Source organism: Pipra filicauda, unplaced genomic scaffold (genome assembly GCF_003945595.2).
Source record: "Pipra filicauda isolate LSUMZ 115617 unplaced genomic scaffold, ASM394559v2 scaffold305_size881528_pilon, whole genome shotgun sequence".
NCBI classification, from domain to species: domain Eukaryota; kingdom Metazoa; phylum Chordata; class Aves; order Passeriformes; family Pipridae; genus Pipra; species Pipra filicauda.
This window is the reverse complement of record NW_024104427.1, coordinates 733,063-749,442: the sequence shown is the minus strand read 5'-3', so window position 1 is coordinate 749,442 and position 16,380 is coordinate 733,063. Positions and strand designations below refer to the sequence as shown.

The 16,380-nt window shown below is 42.1% G+C and overlaps 1 protein-coding gene across 2 annotated transcripts; it reads right to left on the bottom strand.

The window, feature by feature from the left end:
- Positions 1–576: 576 nt before the first annotated feature.
- On the bottom strand, positions 577–12,449 carry LOC113985019 (neuropeptide-like protein C4orf48 homolog). Of its 2 annotated transcripts, none has more exons than XM_039383348.1 (4): positions 12,078–12,173; positions 9,846–9,988; positions 7,967–8,055; positions 577–3,426 (listed from the first exon to the last, which is right to left on the bottom strand). In XM_039383348.1, exons 2-4 carry the CDS (start codon positions 9,967–9,969, stop codon positions 3,355–3,357), a joined length of 285 nt encoding a protein of 94 aa, XP_039239282.1. In that variant the 5' UTR covers positions 9,970–9,988; positions 12,078–12,173; the 3' UTR covers positions 577–3,354. The 2 variants fall into 2 exon arrangements, with proteins under 2 accessions (XP_039239282.1, XP_027571353.1); XM_027715552.2 differs by lacking the exon at positions 12,078–12,173 and adding an exon at positions 12,342–12,449 and having other exon boundaries at positions 2,902–3,426.
- Between the last annotated feature and the right edge of the window lie 3,931 nt (positions 12,450–16,380).

The following is a 16,380-nucleotide window of genomic DNA, read 5'->3' as shown; positions in this document are numbered from 1 at the left end:
ACTTGTATCACCAGTCAGCACTCTTTCCAGCTGATTTGAACCCTCAGAGAAGAGTGAAGCTATATGAAAAGAATAATGGGAGGGTTGCCAGTCCTGTTCCATTTTCAGACTCTCTTGACAAAGGGAACAAGCTGTAGTTTTGTCACTTAAATGACCATAAAACTGCAATATCACTTACTTTGTTGAGCAAAAGGTGCTCAAGGCTAATAAAGACAAGATGATATGTTAGCAGATTTTTAGAAAGTACATGGAATTTCAGACCAGGAATCAAATGATGACAGTCCTGACTATCAGGAAAGAAAAGTGTAGGCAGATCAATGTAAAAAATAGAATATCTGCAGATATTTGCATTTCCTTTCTCATGGCATCTATGCCTGAAACTCTTCTTATTATGCCACTTTTCAAACTTCAGGCACTTCGAGGTCTTGAAAATACCAGCCACTCCCCATCTCTACAAAGTCACAGTTGGAGCAGCAAAGCTGGAGTTGGAAGATTAAGGAATACCTACATGAAGATTAAACTGCAAACCTATGCATAAACAAATACCACATTTGAAACTGAAGCAACAGGCCAGCATATTTTATGTTTTGATTTTTATTTAATAAGTTGACAACACTTAAAGGTGTAATGGCCACCTGACCGTGCTATTGACATGACAACTTCTCTGCCCCAGAGAGCTTTCAGTGCAGTCACAAAGTAAAAGGCACCACATAACATAGCACAGGGAATAAAACAGGACAAGGTGTACAGCAAGAAGGATGCATGTGTGTTTTGATGACCCTATTCCCCTTTCTCCATCTATCCCCCTCCTGGCTGCTTTCTCTTGGGGCAACAGCCCAATTTTGTCCTGTGTTTCACTTCCCCAGTTCTAACAACGTGAACCATAAAATCATAGCAAAATGACTGAAGGAAAATATTTCCACATGGTCATATTTTCTTTTGTTCAAGCCAGTGTCTGTGCAGACACGAAGGGAAAAATTCATGAACATCTACAGGTGTTTCCAGTTGTGCCAGAACACCTTATTACTCAACATCTGGAAAAACCAGTGACTGACCATGGCTGGGTTCCTGTCCACACCTGTCACAAGCCAGAGAGATTACAGCACCCAGAGATTAATTCAGCTTCAGGAGCAGAGCTTTCACCACCTGAACTCTTCTGGGACTTCCTCCAAGTTCTGCAATGGGAATGTTGGCTTTCAGGTAAAAAGAGGTCCTTCCCCACAATATCTTCCCTGGACAGGGGAACTCCCCTTCCCTGGGAATGAGATGGCAGTGTCCCTCAGCACCACGTTCACTCACTCCATGGTAAATTGGAGTGCCACTTCTTGCTCTGGCAGTGCTCCAGCTGGACTCAGCTGACCTGAGGACAATAAGCCCCACCACTCACACCTGCAGTGCCTACACACAGATTCACCAGGATGGGCAGCCAGGGGTTCACTGAGAAATCCCCAGGACTAGAGGGAGGGCAATGCCAGACTAGAGAGGACAGACAAGACAGGTCCAGAGCAAAGCAGGGGAACAAAGCCAAGCTATAACAAGACGGGGACGAGCCAAGTGCAACAGAAGCCAAGAAGCTCTGAGAAGCCACTCTGCTGCAGCCAGGATCCAAGCCTCCAAAGGAGGCTTTGCTCCAGAAGTCCTGAGAGTGCTCTGCCATGCATGGGTAAGGACTGCTGCCCTTTCCCACTCTCTGGGAGGGGAGCTGCAGGTGAAGCTTGCAGTGACTCTGGTTTTGCCAAGCAGCCCAATATCAGCACTGCCAGTGCTCCCAGGCTGTGTGAACAGACTTAGGGAAAAACATACAGCACAGGTGCTCTCTGAGGGAATTTGGAGAAATAACATCAGAATCCCCTTTCCAGTTCACAATGAGCTTCTGTGCTGGCCTGTGTCCTGGTCCCAAGCAAAAGAGCATGATGCACTTCTCAGTGTGCAGCAGTTGCACACTTTCCAAGCCCTGGACAGGTTTGGGAAGCCACTCAGGCTCTCTGTGGTGTTCCTCTACTTCCCCACTGTTTGTTACCATACCTAGAACTGCACTGGCAGAGCAGTAGTTTAATTTCTTCTCTCATCCACTTCCAGCAAAGTCACACCAGTTTAGTTAGAGAAGCGAGGTGACAGGCAGGCACTTTCTTCCAAATTCAGCTGAAGAGATTTTCGTCTTCAGATATCCCATTCCCTTCCCAAGACAAGTTAGCACCCCATAGCTCAATGCTGGAATGGTTTGAGACAGTTAATAATTCATGTCAGACAAACTCCAAGCATCTACAACCTAATTGAGACTTGTGAGCAGACACTGTCTTACAATAAAGGGGTAGAGTTGAGGATAAAAACCATCTCAGCTTTCAGGTACACAAGTCTTTCTTCATGCCTGAAACAAAAAGAGCAGTTTTCAAAGGCAACTACAAGGAAAAACCAAAACAGTCAGAGTTCAGTACGTCACAAAATGGACCAAATATGTGTGTCCTAATCACTGTGCTTCACTTTAAGTAAAATAAGGCACACTCTCAGGAAGGAACTTCTTGGCACTGCATGGAGCTTTCTTTAATGTGATGTTGAGCAGTTGCTGGTGGCAGCATTTGGTACAGCTGGAACTGGCAAGGCTGCCTAGTCATACCCTTATTCTCCTTTTTTTACACTATCCATTTGACTTGCCAAGATAAAGGTATTTAGAGATACAATAGGTTAAGAATGGAGTGTCCAGGGAAGGAGGGGAAGAAACTAAACACTTTAATTGAAGAAAACAATACTCTTATGCAAGATAACAGAAAACTCAGCACTGAGATATAAAGTGGTTTGGTGCAAGCACAGCACACATGTAATTCCTCATGACACACACCTCATTATAGCTGACAGAACTACAACATGCCTCAAGGTGGTCAGAGTGCAAACAACAAACAGAAAGGACTTCTATCATCTTTAATACACAAGCAAAGCCTACAGAGACCACAGTGTCCTGTCTCAATATAACTGGGTAAGTTACCACAGAGATATGTTCATATTGGAGACAAAAAACAGCTGCAAGTGTCTCTACAGCACTGTTGGCCAAATTTACCTTGTGGGTACACTTGGCAAACTCTGATTTAAAAATCAAAGCAGGTACATTTTCCCCCCACTCTAATATTAAGTAATAGATTTATTGAATTGAGACATTACTGGCAATCCAGCAAGTGTGAAAAAAAGAGGGTACTCTTTTAAAAAAATACAGAGCAGACAAATACATAAGACACAGGCCCCCAATTTCATCAGTACATTGGGGCATACATGCTTGCAACATGAATTCCATAAAGCTGTATTTTATACAGCTGCATTTTAAAAACTGCTGAACAGGTGACTGTCCTTGGTGGCCTCCAAGATTCAGTTCAGTAGATTGGCAGCTACACAGTCACACAGATTTCTCTTTTCCACCTGAAGAAGCAGAGTTTCTGTCTATAAGAGAGGGGAAAAAAAGCAACATCAAAAAACAAATCTCAGCACTGTAAAACTAATTAGGTCCCAAAGAAAAGTCCATTTTACTTTCATTCTAAGATTTGAAACTGGTTGTATGAGATGAGGCTTGGAGTAAAAATCAGAGTTGTTGTTTACTGCTCTGCAAAATAATTTAGCTTTTGTGGGATTAATTGGCATACCAACATGGCAATACTTCTGTGACATGGAGAAATTCAGTGCAGTACATATTCATATTTTTCACATCAGTCCATTCAGTATGTGTCTGGGTGCTGTTAGTTTTGTTTAAAGTTATTTTTCTTTCTTACAATCTTACTTCAACAGCACAAACTGGAGCATAAGCTCGGACGTTCATTAGAGGCTTAAAAAGATCCCAAAAACCTGTCAGAAATTTTCTTTCACTTAGAAACAGACTCAAACATTAAATTTAGAATATTACAGGCTGGACTCACTGTTGAAAGTTATACAAAAAAAGTAAGGCATAATTTAATTATAGAATATCTCAGGTTGAAGGGACCCATAAGGATCATGAAGTCCAACTCCCTGCTCCTCACAGGACTACCTAAAACTAAAGTGTATGACTAAGAGCATTGCCCACCATCCAGCCTGAACTCTGTCAGGCTTGGTGCCATGACCACTTCCCTTGGGACCCTGTTCCAGTGACTGACCACCCTCTCAGTGAAGAGATTTACTTCTGCTTTAACTTCTCCTGCTTTAACTTCTCCTGCTTCCCCGTTGTTACTGTTGATGTGCCTGAAACAGAGGAGAGGTGCTGATCTGGCCTACAGCCATCACAGCTCACACATGGGATGTATCTGAGAACCAGTCTGATCCAAGAGAGGACTTCCTCCTTATTGTCATGGGACACAGTAGCTGTGGGAAGTCCATTCCCCAAATTATTTCCTACTGGTGCAACCAGCTACGCATAAAAAAGGGTATTATGGAGACTACCACCTCTAAATGCCAATCAAATCCATCCTTAATCTTCCTGACTTGTGATTTTTGTATGAGATGGAATTGCCATGTGATAAAAGACTGTATTTTAAATCCTGTGTTATCCATTGACCCACATCAGCTAAAGGCACTTAGAGCAGAGACGGGCTGAAGCATCCTGCTTTCCACTTTCCTTCTTAGTGCAGGAAAAGCTATCTGCTTCTCAGGGGTTTTCCTCAGATGATAAATCACTAGACATAGCCCTGTGGTTCTATATTAAATCAGGAATCATTTTTGATCATTTCAGCTACCCTGCAAAGCTGGAAAGATCTGATCAGGCTTTGCTAATCATTGAAAAGACACTCAATCACCACCTTCTAACCACCTCTTTGACATCATTTGCAATGGTTTGAATAAGGGAGGTTGACAGCATGCCAACATCTTTGGAGCTGAGGCCCAAGGCTGCTTACCATCTTATATACCTTTAATAACATTTTCAAGCCTTTATTTTTATTTTCAGGGACACATCTAACTTAATGTGCTTTAAACATTCCAATAACCATTGACAATTTAGAAAGCAATAAAGAACAAAATGAATGGCACTGAATACAGCTTTGCTGACTGTTCTGAAAGCATGATCACAAAACTGTTTTCACAGAGTTTTGTTGTTGTTCCCTGGTAGGTTAAGGCATGTTTAAAAAAAATAAAACTAAACCAAAATAAAAAAACCAACCAACCAAACAAACAAGAAAAAAACCAAACCAAACCCACCAAAAAAGTCAAACAGATTCCAGATTCTAAACCTACAAAAAATCTGAAAAGTTCCAGCTAAAAATGCAGTTCCTGAGCTTTTCAAAGTTGTAATGCCATGTCCACTGGTTAACTCCGAAAAATGAGCTGGAATTCTGAAAATAACTGTCTACAGGGCAGACTTAGAGTGAACTGTGCAGCCCATGGGCTGGATTTGTTTTCCAGGATTTGTTTTAGGGCTGTCTCCCTGCTGGGCTCTGTCTTGAGCAGCTTTTAGTTGCTGTGGGGAGCTGGCTGTGAACTGGCTGAATGGTTGTGATGGCAGCAGCTTCCTCCCAGCAGCATGAGACCCCTCTCCCCAGTTCCTGATCAGAGCTGCACCTGCCACATACGGCACTTTGGCCGAGTGATGAACCACAGATATCCCCAGAAAATGTTGCCAAAACAACTAATCCAGCCTGCAGCCTGCTCCAAGGGGCCAGCAGCAACAAAAGGGTGGAAAACAGTTACCCAGAGGGGTAAACAGGTCTGGTATATGTATGGGTAGAAGCCAGACTCTCAAAGGTGGTCTGTGACCCTTCTCTTGCTGAGAGAGTAAAATCCATCCAGCCTGACAATCAGTAAGGGATCTTCACATCAGTTTAGGTTACAAACACATCTAGTTTTGTAAAAGGAAGGAGATAAAGCCTATGGCCTCCCTAAAGGGGTGTGTGACACAGTTAGTTTGCTTTGTGAGACACCATGTAGATCAACACAGGGCCAAATTAGGTGTGAAAGCTCTTGAGCTGTGCAATAAAACTATATGGTTTCCCCTGTACAGAACTGCAGAATGAGATGTGCAGGAGGAATTAAATGAGAAATTCCTCTCTTTTGGCAATCCTTGTTCCTCCAACACAGTTAGAAGCTGCTTAGTCATCTTCTAACAATCTTGCCTGCAAACAAAAGAGGGTTTTTCAGAAAATTAGTGTATCCAGTGGGAATATTAACAAAGGGAATTGTATTTTCAGGGACAGAAATATTTGCCCCACAAAGCAACAAAACAGACTAAAATAGTCAAATGTGAAATATCTATGTAGCTGAAAGGAACAGTCTTAAAACTCTCAGTTTGCATCAAATTGGGCCACAGCTGAATAATAAAAGTAAGAATTAAAATACCCTAGAAGGCTGTTCCAAGAAGTCCTCAACTATTAAATGTTTCCATATCTTTTGAAGATGTAGGCAGAACTCCTAGCTTAATGACTGGAATAGGTTTGTCCTAGTCCAGGGGAACTGAAGGAGCTCAATATGGATTCAACTCCTTAGATTTTAAAGTTATAAGAAAGTGAGAGGTTTGTTTTGCTGAGAATATATAATGGAGCCACATTTTCAGGCTTGCTGTCAAATCTACAACTGTGAAAGTTAATAGGACATTCATCTCAACTGACTTTTTTTCTATCCTCATTTTATCTCTTTTGCCTTCTTTTACTTCTATTTTTTGAAAAGTATTAAAATAGAGTTGCTATCTTTGGGGTTCTTATGGCTACTCCTGCTTTGGATATCTGTGTTTCATGAAGTTTCTCTCTTATCTACAATCTGAAGGTTTTATAAAGGTCACTGCCAGAGCCAGAGAGCCAGAGAAGATTTTAGGAGTTGAGATATTTTTGAATCAAGATGAAGAAATTCTGGTGAAAAGCTCAAAGGTTTGTAAAGGAAGGAAAAGATGTACTAGACCCACTTTACAGCACAATCTGAACATCTTGTTTGGGGTGTATACAGTGTTCAGAAGATCTATTCATTAGCAAGATTTCTTCATGAGACCCAAAATATATTTGACCTGTAATTATTGAACAGATTTTGTTTAACTGTAAATGTGTTACATACCAATCTGGTTCTGCTGAAATGTTTGTTTATCTTTTTGTAGTATGTCACAATTCAAGGCATCTTCATTCCTGCCCTTACATTTTCACCTAAATGTCAGGGACCCTGCTCGAAGTTACCTCAAACCGTTCTTCAAAGATGCCAGTTCACAGGCTTTGAACTGTGAACAACCCTGACCATAGATTAGAAAAACAAAAAAGTTTGAGTGCCTTCTGTTGAAAAATCTGTGCAAGAGTGTAGATATAGCACTTCAGCTAAAGGGTACACAGGAGGTGGGGACAAAGCCACCCTCCTGGGACACCTCCATCTGACAGCAGCTGGGACACAGCCACGCACAGATTGCAGGTTACAGCAGCAAGAGAAAAGATTCCTCTTCTCTCACAGAAGGAAGATACCAACTTTGGCAAATTCTGCACACTGACTGCAAGCCAAACAAGTTTCATTCCCTATGCTCTTCTACTTTGTGGCGTTTTTCATCATTATGAAATCGGAGAAATGTAAAAACTATCTAGGGATGATGTTTCCTTCGTTAGCCTCTCCCCAGGGGTAAAAGCATGTGCAGGGGAGTATTTTATTTTAGTAGACTTTTTGTTTGGCTCCCTCCTTTTGGGTAATAAATATAAATGATACTTTCACCTTACGCCCCCTAACATAAAAACAAAGGTGTGTGCTCAGCATTTGGAATGAGAAGAGCAGCACTAATGGCTGTAACTTTGCACGTGAAGGATAGAGGGCTGAGGATGGTCAGCTCACTCCTTCCTGTATTTCCCGGTGTCCTGGAACCCCCAGGCAGAAGAATTCCGCAGATTATTTCATAGAGAGGTGAAATGGAAATGGAATTAACCATCCTCACCTTAGAAGACAGGACAGTACAGTTCACTGAGTGCTTGTGCAAAATCCATCCACCTTATCTACTTTTATGCACAGCATATTCTTCTATATAAAAAAAAAGTAAAAAGAAAGAAATTTAATGTTTCCTTACCCGTGTGTCTAGGTTATATGCTGTCTTCTTTAAATCCTGCAGAGCCCTCTGCATGAACTCAAATGCATGGCAATCAACACAGGGACGGCCTAGGAGAGCATTTGGTAGACCATTTAGTAGAGAATCATGACTATATGGCATGAAAAGTTAACTAGAAGGATTAAACAGTGATTTTGAGTATCTGAAAGAGCTACAGGAAAAAATCCACAGAGTCTATACTGATGTAGGTACCCTTGAACAATCTGGGTTATTGTAAATGGTCCATCAGGATGGTCCACCAAGTCTCTCAATAACAAAATAATTACTTCAACAAATTTGCACTAAAATTTTTCTTCCTCCTTTATTGCTGTGCCACTCTTCCTTGTCACAGTTCATAGTATGAAAACACTAACCCCATAACTTGAGTTTTTCATTTTGCTTCACTAACCTCAAACACATTTTCAACCTTATCTTCAGATTTTTCAGAAAAGACCTCTAAAGCCATGAACCTGTTCCCTGGAAAATCTTATCTCCTAATCTCACAAACTTGAGTTCTAAATAGAAAGCTAATGGAATAAAACTGTCTGCAATATCACAGACAGACCACTTAGCCTCTAACTTTGAATATGATACAGCTTAGTCTAAACAAATGCCCTGTCATAAGTGGGTATTGCTGATAAGCAGAACTGCTGCAATCTGGACTCACCGCACTGTTTAAGAGAGCATTCCCAGATCCAGACACCCAGACTGAAGGCCACATCATCATGTGGATCATCATGTAACACAAAACTGTGCCCCAACAGATAGCAGTACCAAGACAGAACAAATATAGACATGATGAAACGTCTTTGAATCATCAGGCTGTACATATGTTCTTATTTCCCTCTCAGTGGCTGAGCCTTGCTGACAACTTCACTGGAAATACTGTGCAAGTGAGAAATTCTGAGCGCAGGTTTAGTTTGCTCTCTGAGGTCTGGTAAGGAAGAAGGGATGAAACCTAGACTGATGCTGGAAAATCCTGCAGTGTCAGCCCATTTTGCAAACACTTGATGTTGGACTGATTACTACATGCCTCTAATAAGCTGGAGTATGAGCTTCCAGCTCATGATCTGTGTGCTAACCAGCAAACAGAAATTTTGCCTGCTGGAGGAAACGAGCCTGCCAAATTCTTTAACCGGCTATGAAAAAAGAGAAAAAGAGATAGAAAAAAACATAGAGCAGTATTACAGACCTACTCTCTCATTGCTGTACCATCAGCCAACTTTAGTGTTACTATATTCGCACTGGACAAAAGGAAAGAAGTTTTCACATCAACAATTTCAGCAGCTTTCACATCAACAACTTGATGCAAAGACTTGTCGTTATGTTTATGATGTAAAATAAACTCAATACAAATCAGCAAAGGAGAATTGGGTGTTGAAGGCCACAAGGCTAGGTGTTTAAAAAATGTTTTCTTGGCATCTTCATTGTGGATTTTTTAAATAAAAATAATGACTTTAATATAGCAAACATTCTCAAGAATGAAATATAATGAACAACCAATGTCGGTTGAAAAAGAGCAAGTTCTCAATAATGTCTCTGAAAAGCAAACAAGGTGTTTCCTGGCATAGAAAGGGCTAACACATTGAAAGGGATATACAAAAGAAAAAGTGAAGAACAGTGGCAGATTTCAGGTAGAAGCAAGACAGCAACAGGCAAAAGAGAAGGATAAGACAGTGGAGAGCCTTGGATGCAAGAGCAAAACAGCACTGGTATGCTATCAAGCTGTGGTTTTAAAACAATATACACAAGACATGTCCAAAATAGTTTGAATTATGTGGACAAGCTTCAGTGATGTGAAGTTCTGCAACATGGAAACTACAGTAGGGGCTGTAGGGGAGGGCTGCAGGGTGGTACATACTTTCAGCTGGTATGGCTGTTCCTGCTTCTTGATCAGCTCTAACAGGCTCCATGAAGAGTAGTACAACCACAAAAACTAAAGGAACTGTAAGGATGGCTCTTCTCAGAAGGCAGGGTGGCAGCATCTTGGGAGTGGGTGCTTCTCTGTTTATCAAGAGACATAAACAAGTTAGTGAGGAACACTGTGGATACAAGGCTTTTGTTACACAGAAATTAATGTTCCTGATGGCTAAAGCATTGGCAGGCTTCCTCTGAAAGAAAACAAAATACAGATCTAGACCAAAAGTACTTTTCTGTACTTTTCCAGCAGTGCAAATAAATCCCAACTGGGAAAGAACATCCCTAGACACGAAGGACAAGATCAGAAGTCCCTAGACAGTTTTTGGTTTCATTTGCAAGCTGGGATGCCAACAACTTTGCCTGCTCTGTGACTTTTTCTAACTACACAGTCCTAGACTAGCTGGTCTGGAGAGCTAGACTAGGTGGGTTTGGAGACCAAAACTGCAGGGATTACAGAGCTGGCTGAAACAGAGCAGAACCTGGAACTGAGCTCTTTACCCTCTGCCTTGCTTTACTGATGCACCATTTTTTTCACAAATATAATAACTAAAGGTAACCATTAGCATTACACACCACACTGATTATAAAAACTTACTCCTAGATAAAGAAAAGCCTTTTGTTAAACCTCCACAAATTCACAGGTAGAACTTCTAACAGCAAACACATCAAAACTCTTTGACCTTCTGTTTCCCCTCCTAATCTGGGCTTCAGACTGTTATTTGCAGCCATCCGTTTGTTCCTGAACACCACAGCCAGGCCACACCATGCCCTGAAGCTGGCAGAATCTGTCTCAGCAACAGCTCCCCTTCACACAGAGGTAACTTTTTTTAAAAGTACACAGGTTTCAAATTAAGTAGTTTCTTGACCTGACAGGTAAACTGTTCAGATCAGGAGGGCCTGGCTCAAGCTGCAACAGTCTATTAGAGATTTCAATCCAAGCCTCAAGGATTCTGGCAAACTGCTAAAGAGGTCCTTAGGTACCTTTCATTCCTGTACATTCAAATGGAAGAAAGAAAGAATCAAATAAGACTTAAGTTATGGCAATACAATAAAAGTCACATGAAAAATATCTTCAGCTAAACGTCAGAAAGCAGGACAACGTTCTGCCTCTTTCTGATTTTTAAGCTGGTGCACACTAAGCAAAAGATGTTGCGTAAGAGCACCAAATCTGCATGTAGTGAATGTGAGAGTACAGCACTCCCTAGAACAGATTGTATTTCACATTTAGAAAGGCAGTAGAGGGAGGCAGGAAAGGAAAGGGTTTTCCCCATCTTGCCACAAACACAGAACAGAAAAAGCTTGCTCTTCGATCTATGCAATCCACCTTTTCAGATGCAGCTACTCTGAAACTGTAAATTCTGCACAAACATTTGCAGCATGTGCAAACCAGCAATTCATCCAGGAAAGGAGCAGCCTTATACACATCTCCTTCCTGTGCACCTCAGCCTAAACATAAGATAGGAAGTGGTTCAGAGGCAAGAGACAAACATGTACGTGTAGAGTCACAGATGTATTTGAGCACACAGAAAGAAAAAGATCTGGTAATGTAATTTCTATAACCTCATAACTGGGTTTCCTACCCCACCCACTATTTAAATCTGATGTGATTCTTTTTCTTATTTCTACAATCATTAAAATAAAGGGATTGAAATGATAACAAGTGGCTTGGGTTTTCTGTTTTAATTAATGGTGATCTGCAATCAAAACCAGTAGAATCAAAGTCTTTGCAACAGGATGCAGCAGAGTGTCTCCAAGTAACAGTAAACTAGGATAATACCAGCCTCTTTTGAAAGTACCTGATGAAGAAGCCTCCTGATCAGTAGGAGTGGAGGCTATTCTCATAGTTGACTGAGTACTACAAAGGTTCATCAAAACAAAGCAGGCATGCTGGTAAACTTTTTAGGGTACCTTACACATCACCCACCCCAGAGTCAGCTCAGCTTTGTATGTGAGCCCCACAGTAAAACAATTGTTCCCCGAGTGCAGCAATCACCTTAAATCACATCTAACTCCTGCCTCTTAGCTATTCCATGAAAAATTGCAAGGAATAATCATGACAGGCTTCAAGGGTGGTCTCTCTCTGCAGTGCAACTGGGAACGGAGACAGATCTGTGCATGGACTACTGTGAAAGAGAAAAGTCATCCCCTCTAACAAAGGAAAAAATATCAGTACCTGATCTTTCTCTTGTCTTTGTGATGGTTTCTTTGAAATGGCCGCTGCAAACTGCTAAGAGAACAAGTGCAGCATTTCTGAGCATGTGCACTGTCTCTTTTTAACCTTCCCTGAAAGAGGTTATTACTACGGGGAGATTTCTGCCATGGCAACAATGCAGAGCACTGCAGCACACAGTGCAGATTTAAAGAGCCACAGGCTGTGTCTCCCAGGTCTGGGGAAGGATGTTTCTGGTTTGACATGCAAGATCCAGTAGCGACTTACCTGCTCTGGGTAAGGTTTTTAGAGCCAAGCCATTTGATCCATCTCTGCTGAAGTCTGCTGAATGGCTTTCCTGAAGTCTGCGCAGCTGGATGTCGTGTCTGATTCAAGCAACTTGCTTCCCTAGAGCCTGAAAATAACCATGACAAACTACACCTGCTTTATGTGAAATGAGGACAAACCATGGGATTGCACTCAGGAATTGTTCGGTGCACTGTCTGTTGTTTGAATGGTTCTGAGTTACAGGGGTCTTAAGCACTCCTGCCTGCTTTCCTGGGAATTTCTGTGATTCCAGTCCCAGGGTTGTTAGGAGCACATGCAGGAGTGCAGGCACTTAAACTCTAAATGGGAACTTGAGTCTGAACTCAGAGTAAACTTCACCCCTATTTTCCAGCCTGTACCTCTGTTCCCCTTTCAATGCCCCATGAGCTGTGCTCCAGGACAACACTGACGGCACTTGAGCTGAATGCAAAAATATAATGAAGTGCAGATTATAAAAGTGCTTTTGTCTAAGTTCAGGAGTTGCATCACACACCACCCCCCCAAAAAAACCCCCCACATTTCCCATCACAAATTAAACACTAGCAGTTCTTGTTACAGAGAGAATGAACCCAGCTGAGGGCAGGCACGGCACTGAGGAGCATGCACAGGACTTCAAAGGGACTGTGCACTGTGTTTGCTTTAGCAGGTTCAGTGGGGACTCAAATCTTCAATGCCATCACAGTGAAAGTTGGGGGCACTCCATGTCCAGGAAGGTCAGGCACACAACCTTTTTTCTTTCATGATCAGAAAGTCTTTTGCAGAATTATGACTAAATTGCTGGCTAACATTCTTCTTTTCAACATGCTCTATAACCTGTCTCTCCTGTACAGCCCTAGAGGAATGGTTTGCTCCCATTAACTCAAGTAAGTAAGAAGCTAAAATGTCAGGTTGTTCAGTGTGTAACTATGCTGCTATATGAAGTTACAGCATCCATAAGCAGAGTCAAGAGGGAATTAATTATAGTACTGGTATCCTTATACATCACAAAAAACAGAAGGCAGGGTAAAATAATTTTTAGAGACTGTTCTTTTGGGAAAACAAGATTTAGCATTGCTCTTGCAGAGATAACCATAAAGGATTTGGTCTGATTTAGCATCTGCCTATACACAAATTACAAATGCAGAACTTTATTCATGATCATTCTCTGCCCTCTAATCTCACACCTTGGCCTCTCTTCCTGATAAATAACATAGATATTCATATAGACACACCCCCCGCAGACATGCACACCCCTCTCTCTCTATATATATATGTCTTTTTGTAATGTGATCATTCCCAGTAAATCTTACTCTGTTCTCCTGAATCCTGTCCTTTTTCTATCACAACAGTAACACCAAGCAGTCAACTCTGGTACCTCGGGTGTTATCATGGATTCATTCCTCTAGAAACGTGCAATGGGCTTCTGACTCCATTAGTTAAAATTATAAAAATCCATTTCTGCCATTCTCAGATGTCAAATTGCTTGCTCTGAGCATCTCACACCAGGTACCAGAATGTCCTTTCTTTAGCCTTGTCTTAAATAAACCTATCCTGCATAGAACAACTTCTATTTTAGTGTTTTAAAGACATTTCCTCTTCATTCACTTTTCTCCACTCTGCACTATGTTAAGCACTGTTTTTTTCTCTTCACTGAAGTTAAAATTTTCTTAGCTGGAAAATATCAGTTCACCAAGGAGGAGGTCTTCCACAGAAGAGTTAGAGATCCCATTTTGGGTTATTTTTCATACAATCATAGAATATCCTGAGTTGGAAGAGACCCACAAGGATCATCTAAGTCCATCTCCTGGACCTGCACAGGACAACCCTGAGAATCCCATCACGTGCCTGAGAGCATTGTCCAAACAATCCTTGAACTCTGTCAGGTTTGGTGCTCTGACCACATCCCTGGGGAGCCTGTTCCAGTGCCCAGCCACCTTCTGGGTGAAGACCCTTCTCCCGATACTCAAACTAAACCTCCCCTGACACAACTTTGGGCCATTCCCTCAGGTCCTGTCACTGGTCACCACAGAGAAGAGATCAGTGCCTGCCCCTCCGCTTCCCCTTGTCAGGTTGTTGAAGATCGCAGTGAAGTCTCCCTTCGGTTTCCTCTTCTCCAGGCTGAACAAGCCAAGTGACTTCAGCTGCTCCTCACATGGTTTTCCCTCCAGGCCCTTCACCATCCTCGTGGCCCTCCTTTGGACAATCTCTAACAGTTTCATATCCTTCTTATATGTGGTTCCCAAAACTGCTCACAATATTCAAGGTGAGGCCGCCCCAGTGCAGAGCAGAGTAGGACAATCCCCTCCCTCAGCTGGCTGGTGATGCTGTGCCTGATGTCCCCTAGGACATGGTTGGCCCTCCTGGCTGCCAGGGTACGCTGAAAATTTTATTTTGAAAATTTTGAAATTTTGAAAATTTTTAAATTTTTATTTGAAAAATTATTTGAAAAATATTATCTGGATAATTTTCAGATTGATAATTTCTGGTTTTCTGCTTGAGAATTATTTCCTTTTTAAACTAAGCTTAACTGAGTAAAATACATTACATAGTCTGTTCATGGGACTGCAGAGTGGGAGCAGCTCTCATGTTAAAGATATTTAGGCACATCTCCAACAGAACATTACAACCCCAAAAAAATCTTTGCTTCTCTTATTTCCCTCAAGCACAAAGCATGGGTCATACAGATGCTAGCCCAAGGGCACCTGAAAACTGGAAGTACAGACCAGGACTGGGACTACACAGCACCTGCACAACAGCCTCCAGTGGTGATTTCACTGGTGTGCCCCAATTTGCAGTGGTGGTTATGAGGAATCCATGGGATGAGCGTGAAAAGTGACATTTGGGTGAAAGCTGGAACATGCTGGCTCCCAAGCTGCCCTGGGGGACCATTCATGAGGAAAGCAGAAAGAATTTATAGCTTCTTTTCTATAATAAAGCTGAACACAATGGATTTTTTTTCAAGATTCCCACCAGCTAAAAAACATCAAAGCGCTGTTACTGAGATTTCATTTTTTCATCTTGATAGCACATGTTTTGATACTATAAATATTTCTGTGGGATTGGGAGAAAAGCTCAAGCCTTTACCTCTAAGCCTCTTCACGGCTTGGTATCTCCTTGGTTCTTAAATCTAATACTCTGTCACAGCAGAAAACTTTCTTCCCTCACTAAAGATAGCAGATTCTGTCATTTCTCCTGGAGACACTTTTATGTTTTCTCACAGCCTGCCCTCTAAATCATGGTAAAAATCTCCCCGCAAGGTGCCATCTTGTCTTCCATCAAATCCTCTTTTATGCTTTACCTCTGCCACCAATCCCAGGAAGTGCCGCTGGCCGACAGAGCCTGGGGAGGAATCTGGCTGGGGCTTCGGGCGGCATGCAAATGTGTTTGTCACACCAGTATCTCCCTGCCTCACACCTCCGGATGAGTCCCCCCCTCCTGATCCTGCAGTAATCCCGAGCTGTGATAGCTCGAGGGCAGGGGCTGTGTTTGCACTTGTTGGCGCAGCACCACAAGGCTGGAGTGTTGATGGAGGCCTCCGGGCAGATGTGATGAATTAATAAAGACAAACTACCTAAAGCTGATCTCATTCTCCCCCCACTCTGATATATGAGCTATTCATAGAGCAAGCCTCTTATTCTTTTCCTCACAATGTAAAGCTCTTGGGACGTGTCAGAGTAACCAGATTAAGAAATGAAGTCTGCATTTGTTCCCTGAACAGGTCTCACCTACTTTGGTAGCAGCAAATAATCACAATTGTTCCTTCTTCCATTTTCCCCACCAGTAATTTTAGGAATAATTTCCCTGTCGGGAACTCCAAATCCTGCGGTTCCCATCTGTCAGGGTATGGATTGCCTGAAGTCATTTTAGAACCCAAAAATCTTGCATTTCAGCACAACACTAAGGCTCGGCTCACATCCAAGTCTGACTTTTCCATACAGCTCTCAGGGAGATCTGCACTGTCAGAACTACTTACTGCTTTTTGGATGAGATGTTGAACCGGGGTCATATCTTTCCGCATCTC